Genomic DNA, 13,601 nt, shown 5'->3' on the forward strand with positions numbered 1-13,601 from the left:
AAGTGTGATTCAAGAATTATATGAAAGCATGACAATCCAAATATAAAGAGCACAGACATTCACAAACATAAACAAATTTTGCTACTACAACACTAGTGGGTTTTTTAATAAAGGTATTATTATAAATTCTAAGCATTTAAAAAATAAAAAATTACTCAGAAATGGAGAAGCTATCATAAAAGGCTTGGTGGAACAATGACCACATTTAAATGTATAACAAACACATGATGATTATACACATTATAAGTACAGAGCAATGTATGCCAGTGTCAGAGATCTCCAGAGCTACCCTTCATCTGGATAATTCTCTGGAAAAACTCTGGAAAAACTCACGTAATCTAGAAGCTCTTATATTCATGGTTATGGTTCATTACAGCAAAAATTACAGGGTAAACTCAGCAAAGGGAAAGGCACATGGAGCGAAGTCTGGAGGGAACCAGGCACAATATTATAAGAGTCCTCTTCAAGTTGAGTTCAACAGGATGTCCTTAACTTCTTCAGCAATCATGTGGGACAGCACATGCAAAGTGTTGCCGACCAGGGAAGCTCCCTAAACCTGGAGACCAGGGATTTTACCGGGGTCAGCTTCATAGGCATACAGCACTCGCGTGACTGATTTCAGCTGCTGGTGGTAGTGGCACACGGAGGAGCAGTACTCCAGCTTGTGACAATCTGTTATCTAAAATGTCCAGTTTTCAACAAAACTTTGGGAGACTTGCAAAGAAAGAGGAAAGCACGATCCATTCACAGGAATAAATACAGCAACAGAAACTGCCTTTGAGGGAGCCCAGATGTTAGTCTTAGCAGACAAACACTACACAAAAGCTATTATAAATGTTAAACGAATTAAGGAAATGCACTTGAGCTTTCCTTTTCACTACTTAAGTGAAAAGACATAAGTTTTTATAAAACAATCATTACAACAATGTATTGTTTGTAACGTGTATAGACATAATGTGAATAACAATAACAAAAATGGGAGAAGAGAAGAGAAGAGAAGAGAAGAGAAGAGAAGAGAAGAGAAGAGAAGAGAAGAGAAGAGAAGAGAAGAGAAGAGAAGAGAAGAGAAGAGAAGAGAGCTATATAGGAGTAAAGTTTCTATATCCTACTGGAATTAAGTTAGTATAAATATAAAGTAGATGCTGATAAATTAAGGTGTATATTGTAAGCCCAAGAGTAACCACTAAAAAAGTAGCTCAAAAATATAGTTGAGTCATTAAAGAATTAAAATAGCATGCTAGGAAATATTCACTTAAGACAAAAGGGGGTAATAAAAGAGGAAAGAAAGAATGGGGGAACTGTATAAGAACCATTGTGTAGGCATTCCCTGATGTGGTCTCTCGATATTCAATAACCCAGCAGATTTTTAAATTTTTAAAAACTTATCTTTATTGTTGAAAATATTACAGATATCCCCTCTTTTTCCCCACTGATCCCCTCCACCCTGCATCTTCCCCCCACCCCGGCCTTTACTCCACTGTCTGTGTCCATGGGTTATGTATATACACATATAAGTTCTTCGGTTTATCTCTTCCCACTCCCACCCCTGCCTTCCCTCTGAGATCTGTCAGTCTGTTCTGATTTTAGATTGAATAACTTTCCTTTTTAGGCTAATTTCCCCCCTCAAATTAGTATTCTATTTATGGTACTCCTTGTGTTTGAAATATTTTAAGCAAATTAAATTAATATGAATCCTAGAACAGATTTTGTTTTGGCTGATTTCTATATCAAATTTTCTGCTTCATCACCTTCCCCTTAAAAATATTAGGTTAATAATAGAACTTACTGACACATACAGACAGAGATACATACAAAAATTCATATTGAGATGCACACTTTATTTTGTACCATTAGCTCTTTAGCTACATGCTCACCTGATATTTATTTTATGATACTCCTAACACTGATACAAGGATGCATTCGTTCATACACATGTTCTGGCACTACACACATCCAGAGGGATGCAAGTGGTCATTAATTTTGAAATGTATTTAAGTTGAAGCCATCAAAATAATCATTTCATGGCTCAGTGAATACCCTGATATCTCTTAAAAAGTAGTGTCCACACATATGGGTGTATACAGTAGACAGTACCTAGGAATGATTAGTGGGGCTCATAATTATACAAATACACAGAGCACTGTATATATTTACATATAACAATTATACTTTAGAAATGTAAGTATTATCTATGTTTATATAATTTTGTGTTCATAAATAATATAAAACTTTAACTAATGGTATTATGTATGTATATGTGTATTTATACACATAAGACACATGCACACGCACACACAGACATATATACACACAAGAACACCACACCACACTCTACCATGAAGCATTAAAGATGGGCTTTGGCTCCTTAGGAAGCATGGGCGTGCTCCCCGCGTAGCTCTCTGACAGTTTGGCAGAAGGTTAAGCATTTAGCATGCAGCCGTGAGAATCAGACTGCCTCTGTTCAACTCCAGCTCTGCTCTCGGCTAGCTGTGTGACGTGGTATCTATAAAATATAATAATAACGTTGTCTTCTTCACGGTGCTCTTGTGAGGATTAAATCTTCTTAATGCATGTAGAGTCCTAGACTGCATGAGGCAAATAGTAAGCGCTCAATAAATTTTAACTATCATTATTGACCTTCCTGTGATGCTGCTCTTGCAGGAGATAAAGCAGTTTTTTTCACATCTGGAGCATGTGTTAAGTTTAGATTGTACTTTCCATCCAAGAACAGAGCTTCAGTGTATGTCTTTTATTGTGATGGTGTCTGCAACTATCACACCTTTATCTCTGATCCCCTTAGAGTTTCCAGTTGTCATGTACAGCTATTAGGAAATCATGGCTATTACCCAGGCGAGGGCTGCTTCCCAGGAACGAGCAGGCGCATTTATTTTGCCTTTCGTGGACTCCGTGTGTCATGGAATCGGGTGGCGGTATGGCAATGACACAGGCTATTTTGAGGACCTTCCATGTGGTCTGCCTGGTCTCTTCCTGTTTTGATGCCATTTATATACGAGGGCAGAAGATATTGGTTCCTTTTGTCCACTGTTATGTCCTCAACACGTAGAAGAGTGCCTGGTGCACAGGATCACAGATGAATACATCGTAGTAGCTCATAATCTAAAACTATTCACTTAATTCCCAGTGTCTATCAAAGTCCTTTGATTTTATTCCAATGTCAAACTACCTTTATATCTACTTACCAAAATATGCTAGATGCTTCTGTTAAATCGAATAATGTACGGTCTGAGCACCCTCCTTTCTTTTATGTGCATAGAGGTGCTATTTTATCTATCTATCAAATCTAATGCCAACATTTCTTTCATCACAAATGCCACCCATCTACCAAGACCAGCTCAGACTCGACCCATGTACTCTCCTGGCCTGCATGCCACAGCCTCTCTCTCCTGAACGGCACTGTCTTTACTGATGTATCTTTCCCATGTCATTTAACCACTTTTACATTCGAGTACAGTTATTTGTATGTGCCACATAACGTCTCTCTTCAGAACAGGGACCTGGTCTGTTAAACTCTTGTACCCTCCATAGTGCATGTCAGTAGCAGCTATTTGCAGCAATAAATATTTAATAAGGACCTACTCAGTGCCCGGTACTGAGCCCAGTGACAGATTGGCTTCATAGGAAAGTGAGTGATATTCCCTTCCCGTGTTCTCAAAAAATGTTTGCTAAGTGAGTGATTAAGCGAATTCAGTTTGAGCACCATGCTGTTGCAGCCCAGGCCCTGGACTTGGTATCGGCTCTACTGCTTTAAAATCCAGGCTGTGTGTGTGACTTGGGAGTGATAATGTGCCCCTCTAAGGGCCTTGGTGTCCTGTTTGAAAGTAGGAACAATAGGTCCACATTGTAGCATCGATTGAAATAAACTGGGGCATGTGAAGGGAGCTTGTAGCCAAAGCACCTGGACTGCAGAAGGTATCAAGTAAAAGTGAGTTTGTTTCTTCCCTTCGAAGTGTCATTTGAATAAAAGTAAATGGTTGGTCCTCAAGGGTGTCTTAGAGTCTTGCTCCGACTCTATCAACCTTCTTTGAATGGGCGAAAGGACGTTTTTCTCTTAATGCATTCATTGGGATGGAAGCAGATTTTTACAGTGCCTGGCCACTAGGGATGCTCTGGGGCCCAGGCCATGCTCCTGCTCTTTCCTCCTTCTAGAAGCTCTCTGGAGATGAACTGTTTCTTTGCTGTGGTGCTTGTAAACCGCTGCTCTCCTCATATTCCTCATTAAATACGGGATTCTAAGTTTTGTTTAATGTACTTTCATTTAACTACAGAGTACAGAATTACATTTACTACTATTTGTGGGGGCACTTTCGCTTTTGCAAAATGCCTTCCTATCCATTATTTCGTTCGGTGCCCATGACAAACCTGTGAGCATAGTAGGGCAGGGTCCAGTGCCGTCACATGCCTTTTGCAAATGAGGCAACAGATGCTCAGAGTTTAAGTGGCCTGCTGAAGGTCCCATAGCTTGAAAGTGGCAATGGAGGTCTAGCAAACTTGAGTCACCTGTCTTCAAATTGGTGCCCTCTCCATCCTCCTCGGCTTACCTGGCAAGCAGACGGACACTGGCATCTTCACTCTAGCAATTTCTCCATTCTTCTTTGCAGAGGCGTCCATCCTGAGCTACGATGGCAGCATGTACATGAAGATCATCATGCCCATGGTCATGCACACGGAGGCCGAGGACGTGTCCTTCCGCTTCATGTCCCAGCGCGCTTACGGGCTGCTGGTGGCCACTACGTCCAGGGACTCTGCCGACACCCTGCGCTTGGAGCTGGATGGGGGACGCGTCAAGCTCATGGTTAACTTAGGTATCGTATGAAGTACCCTCTGCCACTCTGTTTGGGCTTGTCTTCCCTTTCTTTTCTGATTTTCATTGGTTTGATTGAATTCTTTGTTTGTTTCTTGAAAGTTAGCTGCTCACTTCTTGTTTAATAGACCAAGGATAAAGTCCAACAGCAACAAACACCTTCTTGTTTCTGCATGAGGTTTCGATGTCAATTTCTGGTTTCTGACAGCAGTGGTGGTTTTTTGTTTTGTTTTTTTTTTAATTTCTTTTTCTTTTTTTTTCCTTTTTTTTTTACTGGATTATTTGTTTTCTAAGTTTCCTTTCTTGGTTTTATGGAACTGTTTAGCTTTGTGTAAAACACGCTACTTTGGTCCATCTTTTGATCAATCGCATTCTCATTAAGTCCAATCCTTGGTCACCACTCAAAACAGTCAAAGCCGAGGGCAAGGACAGGCCAGGACATGGAGGCAAAAGGGGAGGGCGGGGCTGGAGGGAGCTGAGCTGTGTGCGTGCAATGAGAAATGCAGCGTTTCCAGCTCCGCAGTGACTATTCAAATGGGGAATTCCGGTGGCCTGGTGACGCTGGTATCTCCTTGTACTTTCTCCCAGTGGAGAGCCCACGTCAAATTCTTTCTATTGTGCCACTGGAGAAATAATTCCGTAAGCTTGGAGTCTCTGACACGTGGAAGGAGAATGTGCCTTCTGATATGTACCCGTCTTGCTGATGTTCGAATCCATCGTTCAGCAACCCTTTTTATGATGATTGTTATGTCACACTGTTGCTCACCACCTACGCTGATCTCCTCAGATCATACATATCCAGTTTTTCTTAGTATTAAAAAATTATGATAATATCAAATTTGGAGCGTTATTGGGAGAGGATCTGTTCTTCCACTATAATTACTCATAACAGATACTTTTGAAATTCCCCTGCTATGGCCTTACATTCTCTCCTGCTTCTACCTTCTTGACTCAATTTCTAATTGATCTTCTATAGGGAACCTCTTGATTTTTGGAGGAAAAAAAAATCAACCCTTTTTTTCCACTGATTCCACTCCATAGCAAGTCCATGTCCTGTGTTGGCAGGATTGGTGATATGGCTGAGTCCAGACTTGCTAAGCCTGGATTTGTTTGGGTATGTGGCATGTGTCTGGATCCCGAGCTCCTTTTAAAAGATTTCAGTGGAGTGGCTTCTCAGAGACAAGGAGAAGACACGAGAGAGAAATGTACCCAATGCGAGGCTGTATAAAACCCTAGATGGCCCAGTAGAAGGTGGGGTTTTGAATTTGTACCAGTCTTATCTGCTGTCAGGTCAACTGGTCACGCTTGGAAAATGCCTATACTACAATCCTAAAAATATCGGGGGCACAGAGGACTGTTTTGAGCAGTGGCTCGTTTAGTTATGTCTTTTTTTTTCCTTCCAATTTGCAGCTTTTACAACACTATGCCTTTTTCTTGTCCAACTTCATTTGATTTCAGTGTGTCTCTTGGTTTTTCTTTTGTCCGTGTATATGTGTGTTTGGTTATTTTTTCCCATCTCTTTTGCTGGATCTTTGTTGTGTTCTTGAGTTTCCAGTCCTCCCCACCATCAGCCATGGTAAATCAAAAGATGGTATTCAACCCTTCAAAGGCCCAAAGCCTGCGGCCCGCATAGCAAACAGCCTTGAGAACAGAGCGTACTGAGCAGCCTGCAGGGGCTGGCATACCCCTGTCCCTTGCACCTTCCCTTCCCTGCCCTCCCCACCTTCACCAAACCAGCAAAGAATCTGTTACCCGGAACCAACAACCAGGGGCAGATTGTCTACTCTGAAAAACAGCAGAAGATAAAGCACAAAAATTAAAAAAACAACACACAAACCAAAAAAAAAAAAATTAAAATAAACCAAATAAAACCTCCTAATAGCTCACAGAAAAAGATGATGAAGACAATTTTTGGCTTTGCATTAATTTCAAATAAGGGAGAGCCGTGGACTTAACAATGACTCAGCCCCGTGGGGTTCTGGGGACATGCACAGAGTCTTTAAACAGACAATTTTTTTTCCTTTTAGATGTTGTTTTGTAAAGATTAGAGGGCCAACTATGATGGGTCTTATGCCTTAGAAGGAAAAATGGGGACTGAGTAAGGAGATGGACAGATTATTTTCTCTCTCTCTCTCACACACACACACACACACACACACACACACACACACACACACACACACAGAGTTATAGATCCTGTGTATATTCCTAGAAGCATTGTTTTTCTATTCTAAACTCTCTCTAAAATCCCAGAGATGTGCTTTGCAAACAGACTTTGCTTTTCTCTCCTGGCTGTCTTAGGGCCAGCGTCAAGTCCAGCTCCTGCTAAGTTGAGACATAGCACCCCAAAGAGAGTTCACCCTCCCTGGGGAGCACTGTGCTTTCCCCCCCAGGCAATAGTGACTGTTTTTTCTGTGAAGGGTGTGGTTCAACACAGGTTACTGGTTTGAATTTATTTAACTCTCTTTCAAACCTAACAAGGAAAACTGACCTTAAATTTCTTGAACTTGTGTATATACAGCTCTTTATATTCATGCGTGGTTTGAAGGTTCTCCTTCCACACCCTCCCCAAGATATAGCCCTTCACAGATGTTTTCTTCCCATGAATTCATATTACCCTTTTCTTGGTTATACAAGAATAAATACATTTTCAAGCAGGGTTGGCATTTACAATCATTCCTCAAGAACTGCCTGCAAATGATCACTTCCTTCCCTCATCCATTTAAATTGTGTCTCTGTCTGAGCACAGACGCAACTGATATTCCCATTTATTTCAAATTGGCCACACATCTAAGCTCATGATATAAAAGTCTAGTATGTATTTCTCTAGTGTAATGTATCTCCCAGTGTCAGGGTGACAAGGTTTTTCTAAGGGCCTTGTTTTCTGAGGCTGCGCAGGTGTGGGAGTAGCAGGCACAGCATGTTTTTAAGTTGTTAGCTATTGATCAACCATACTTTGATCCTTTAGAACTAAAAGATATAATAATATTTTTTTATTATAGTATGTTTCAGGATTTAAAAAAAAATCTTGTCTTATTTTAATTTCACAATAACTTTGTGAGATAAATCAAGAAAACGTTTTTGTGCTTAGTTTTACAGATGTGAAACGAAAGACAGATACATCTTTTCCAAGCTCACAAAAAACTTGGTAGCAGAGCTGGGACTAGAACCCATGGTTCTAAACTGCTAGATCAGCACAGGTTATCTTTTTACCTCCACAGATCAATATCATGGATCCATGATGGGACAGTCTTAATGATTTCTAACTGCTTTTCATAATGGCTACCTTTAAACATGCACAGAGAGACTCTCCTTATTTCTTAGTGCCTGGCTTAAATTGAGCCAAACTGCGAAAAAAAATCAGTCCATATTGGTGCAGCCTCATTCACGGCCCTTTAGGATCCTCAGCAGAGTGCTAGGAATCCTTCTTCAATGGTGGAGGCTCATAGGAAGTGTCATGTGGTTTGGTTAATTGCACTCAAATTCTCCAGATGGTCTCTCTCTGGAAACTGGACTTGCTGACTACGGTTTTCTATATGCATCATGAAAGACACACAACTCTAGAAACATTCATCTCTTTCATGCTCACCCCCAAACTCTTCAATATAGAGAATAATCATTTCTCCTCATTTACTAAAATAAAATGAAAAACTAAATTAAACAAAATGAGCAACACACACACACACACACACACACACACACACGCACGCACACGCAGAGGCAGACAGACCCCCCCCCCAAGGCTAAGTTGGAGAGGGAACTTTGATGATCTAAAAACACTGCCTTCCCAAGCTAATTTCCCTGATACATTTTTTTTTCATTAAAAAAATACATTCCATGCTATAAATATCACCCTCTCAGAGTCTGTGAACAAGGGATTGGGGTAGATTTTTCTCCTCAAACCACTTATTCTTTAGGTAAAGTAGCAAAGTAATTCGGCACTTCTTGACTTAAAATAACCAATTGTCTGCCACCTTGAAAGCTCCAAGTCCTCACATTAGTTTAAAGACACCGTTCAGAGCAAAGAACCATCAGGGTGAACCCAGAAGGAAGAGTCCAACCCAACTTCTCTCTCTAGACCAGGTGGCCTAAGAATCAAAGCTCAGCTACCCAGAAACAAGGAGAGAGCTGCTCCTTGTTTACAAGCCTTGGGCCTGCTGCTTCAGGCCCCCTCTCTCCCCCCTGTGGCCAGCATGCCCACACACCTGCCGCCCCTTCCCCCTTAGGCACCAGGAGGGGGCATTTCGGGTTTGGGTGACGGTGCAGCCGGTAGCTGAGGCCCCGCTCCTTCCTCCCTCCCTGCCCTCCCCTCCCGGTCCTCGCCAGGGGCATGGCCTCCTCTGCCTGGTGATCGTACCAGTTGCTCCAGGGCTGTTTGCTCCCACTTTTCTGTTGCGGTTGACGACACATGACAAACCTAACCGCACGAAATCAAACCCAGATTTTTCTCAAGAGATGTTCTTCTGGGGAACAAATAAGCTTCCCGCCTCCCTCCTCAGAAGGATTGGGTGTGATACATTGCTCCTGTTTGGATTTCACATAGTGTCATTCTTCCCTGTCCTTGGCCACTGCTTTCTTCTTTAACTTGCCCCCTTACAGTGGTTTGAAAAATTCAGGCGGTGGCACTGTCCTCAACAAGTCCTCCCAACTACTGGGTCAGCCTCAGGCAGGAGAAGAACAGTTTCTAACTGTATTTTTTCCTGTCACTTTCTGCCTTTATCATTTTTACTTCTGCCTTTTAATATCTGACTTTAAAAAAATTATTATTGGAATTCCACCATCATAAACCAAATTTAGGTTCAGCTGGGCAGCTTGGTAACAATTAATCAGACACTTCTGTAATCTGCCCAGTCCCCTACGAACATCCATTGACTCCACTCAAGACCTTTGATGCTGTGAGTCCGTGACTCTAAACAGATATTAATAAAAGGAGAGATGCTTTGAACTCTGGCATGGAATAATTCCTGGTCTGGTTACCAGCAATGCAAAATTAGCCACCCTCTTCCCCCTCTATTTCCCGTTAAAAAAATAAAAGCAAAGAGTTGTCTCTCCTCCAGTTGCAGAATCATGGGGTGACTTAGGTAGGACGTCAAAGGTGCCCAGGGCCTCCTCCCCATGTGCCTGTCCCGCCTTCTCCCTGAATGCTGTAGGCACTTGATTCAGCCTGAGCATTCGGGCAGGAAGGCAGACGGGCTTCATGAGCGGGCTGGTCTGGGAGCCTTTGAAACAACAGCAGACAACACAACCGATTGCCCTAACATCACTCAACCCCTCTTCCCCCACACCCGAGCCCACCTCTCTAAAATCTGGGAGGGGTGTTTGTGCGGTTAGCTGTTTGCAAGTGGCCATTTTATGACAGGGAATGACCAGGTGGTGTTAACCCTTTCCTTACCTCTAAGGGTAATGGCGAGTCTGCCTTTGCAAATTTCTGTAGCACTTGGGGCCCGACCCGAGGAGAGGGTGGAGGGAGTTTGCTTTTAGAAAAAGAGAAAGGGTTAAATACTGCACCGAGAAACTCCACAGGGCAGATTTAAAAAAAAAAATGATCCAAAGTGTCAGACTGGCACTGTGTCTTTGGAATACTAATACAAAAATCGTGTTGATTGCTACTTTTAAAGATGGATTTTAAGAAAATCAATGGTAGGCGGAAATCGAATATAACCTGCATTTGGTGGGGAAATTTTTGAATAATTTTTGGAGTTTAACAAAATTAATATTTCAAATCCAGGTTTAAAAGACTTTAAATGACTAGGATTTGGGGGACAAAAGCCTACCCGGGTGTCTATTGTGGATATATATGTATACCAGTATATATCTCTATACATATGTGTATATATATGTGTGTGTGTGTATATATATATGTATCCAACTTTACTAAATGATATACTGTACATATACACCCACCCTTAAACTTGTGCAGACTGCACATATAAAATGGCCACATTTCTTGCGTGTGTCTGTCCCCGGAAGGGTGGACTGATGGTTCTGGATGTCTGCAGCTGTTACCTTGAAGGATGCGATTTCATCTTGCATTTATTTTTCCCCCATCTAGACTGTATCAGGATAAACTGTAACTCCAGTAAGTTCTCCCTCAAGTTTCATTTTGTTCTTTAAAAAAAGCAAAGAAAAACTGACTTTATTTTGTTTACTGTTTTATGAGCTGTTTTTGATTTGAGTTACTTTATGTTTTGACGATGGAGTTTGGGGGGAACGGGGGTTGAGAAGATGAAGGGCTGGGGCGATGGCATGGCCCGGGGCGTGGTTTCCGAGTCAGGGCAGGTCCTGTCTCCTTTCCTCGCATTTGCTCTACCTGCCGAAAAAGAGGAAAGGGCGCCTGGATAATGAAACTACTCGAAAATGAATTGAAATGGTAAATTTGTTGTTTTGGGGGAAATAACCTGGGCGTGGGGGAGGCAATACCAAAGGGCCTTAGAGCAACCAGAATGCACTTCTCCACTACCGAAAGCTTCAGAAGGTAAAAGCCAAGTTCATACCGCCCATGACCCAGGAGGTGGCCGCCAACTCTGGCATTTCTTTCCGGCATTTACCACTGTAGGGTTGTTCTTGTCGTCATTGTTCTAGGTTTAGACTTTGCTTCTGCTTTTAGGAGGGTGGGCAAAGCACTGCCCTTGGTGACAATGCTACATTCTAAGCGAAGGCCCCCCTGAGGCACATCCTGGCTCTTGGGAATGAAGCCTCCCGCCTATTCGTTTAACTTGACCCCATTCGAGTAGTTCAGCTCTTGAGGAAGGGCCTGGCTAGGTGAAGGCTGAGGGCCGCTCATGCATTTCTCCCTCTCCCCAGAGATGAACAGTCACTGGAGGCCGTGAGGAGGGGGACTGGAAGGGAAGAGAAAGGGTGGGTAGGAGGAAAAGGACAAGCCTAGATGATCAAAGGAAGAAATATGCTTCGAGTCCTGTAGTATATCATATTATTAAGGTATTCAGTAACTTCCTAACTAGGGTAATTAGGGTGATTAGCTGTAACGAACATCCCAAAATGTCAATGGTTCAACAAAAGAAAGTTTATTTCTTGTCTGGGCGAAGTCCAATGCAAATTGGGAAGCTTTCTTCAGAGAAGAAACTCAAGAATCCAGGATTCCGTTATGAGCCGGGCCCCCACTTGGAGATCTGGGCTCCCAGCCGCACCCCCAGGGGCGAGAGATGGGGCCTGGAGGCTGCGCCCCGCGCTGTGCGGTGCTGCCCTGCCCGGGAGCGGCCCGCAGCTCTGCACCTGCCGCGTGTCAGGCGCGACTCCCTCCTAAATGCGGAGAAGCTGGGAAGTGTCCTGTGGGCCCAGGAGGAGAACATTGACGGGCTGAGCATCCGACACACACAGATCTCAGCATCGCCTCTGCCTCGTTTGCTTCTTTCTTTGCTAGGGCCTTTCTGCAGGAACAGACTCAGAAAAGGAAATAATTCACCTTCTACATTTCACTAAGTATTTTACAAGTGCTGGCTAGTTTAACCTTTCCTGGGAGATGTATTTTCAGGAGGACAGAGTAATAAACCCATCTTCACTTTTGTTGTTGTTGCAAATGTTTCGTATAAATTAACAAAAAATGGAGAAATGTGAAAAATCTATGTAAACAGCCACTTCCTAAGGAGGGTGCTGTATGCTGTCTTGCTGTCATTTTCAGTTAAATTAAGCAATGTCCTATTTTGCTGTGTTTAAAACATTTCTAATTAGCCAGACATTCCTCATGGTGTTTAGATCATTAAAAGCCTAATTGCAACATTCTTTTTCTCCAGAGGCTGGAGCTTTCTCTTTCTTTAAGCAGCTTTATTGAGGTATGATTTTCATACCACAAAATTCACCCATGACAGGCCTACAATTCAGCGATTTTTAGTACATCTATAGAGTTGTCCAAACATCACCGCAACCGCATTTTAGAACATTTTTATAACCCCCTTCCCAGGTTTCCCTTATGTCAATTTGCAGTTAATCTCTGCTCCTGCCCTGTTGCCCTGGACAACTATTGATCTGTTTTTGTCTCAATTCGTTTGCCTTTTCTAAACACTTCATATAAGTGGAATCATTATAATATGTAGTCATTTGTGTCTGGCTTCTCAAAAAATTTTTATAGCGCATCCATGGAAAGTTTTCTCTTTTCCTTCTGCATTAGTTTCCAGAAGGAATTAAGATGGAAGGGGAACACATGAAGGTAAAAAACTTCATCCAGTGTTGAGTCTGGCATCTGGCTTTTGAGACTTCTGTGCACAACCAAGAACTGGGGGCTTATTTATGAGGACTCGATTTTGTGCTCTATCCACACGTTACCCTTCGGTTCATCCCATGCATTCCATCTGCTCAGCCATGGAAAGTCTCTGTTAGACACATTTCAGAACCTTTTCTCCTAGAAGACAGGAACTCTTCTCTAGGACACACATACCAGCCTTTTTCTTGGACCTGAATTTTCTATTCAGAGCCACCCACAGCAGCCCTGCGAGGAACTATGCCAGTAAAGATGGGTTCCCCACTTTGATCCCAGCATAGAAAGAATATGACTGGTTTTAATGCAATATTTAGGTAAAGAGCCAAGACTGGATTTTGGGAATCAATTTTGAGCTCTCATGATAAACCTTTAGCAAGGAAGTTGCTCTTGCTGAGAGCGTCAGAGAAAGGATCCATCATGTCCACTGTTTGAATAGTGGCGGAACAGACACGAAACAGAACAAGATACGAGCCCTTTCGGCTAACCTAAGGCCTGCAGTGTTGGGGTATGACCTGTAGCCAGGGCCCTAATGTCGTCACAAAGTAAATGACACGCGATCTTGAA

At 42.5% G+C, this 13,601-nt stretch overlaps 1 protein-coding gene across 6 annotated transcripts in view; it reads left to right on the forward strand.

Annotated features, from left to right (window-relative positions):
- NRXN3 (neurexin 3) overlaps positions 1 to 13,601 on the forward strand; it is a gene marked incomplete at both ends in the record, with an annotated part of 1,307,801 nt that overhangs the window by 434,600 nt on the left and 859,600 nt on the right. For 5 of the 6 annotated variants that reach the window (XM_081139380.1, XM_081139378.1, XM_081139379.1 and 2 more), the window contains 2 exons: positions 4,620 to 4,823; positions 10,875 to 10,901. In XM_081139380.1, coding sequence (XP_080995506.1) covers positions 4,620 to 4,823; positions 10,875 to 10,901 — 231 coding nt within the window. The remainder of the gene's footprint in view (positions 1 to 4,619; positions 4,824 to 10,874; positions 10,902 to 13,601) is intronic. The other variant, XM_081139373.1, reaches the window with a different exon arrangement.

Source organism: Miniopterus schreibersii, assembly GCF_964146895.1.
Source record: "Miniopterus schreibersii genome assembly, chromosome: 1".
NCBI classification, from domain to species: Eukaryota; Metazoa; Chordata; class Mammalia; order Chiroptera; family Miniopteridae; genus Miniopterus; species Miniopterus schreibersii.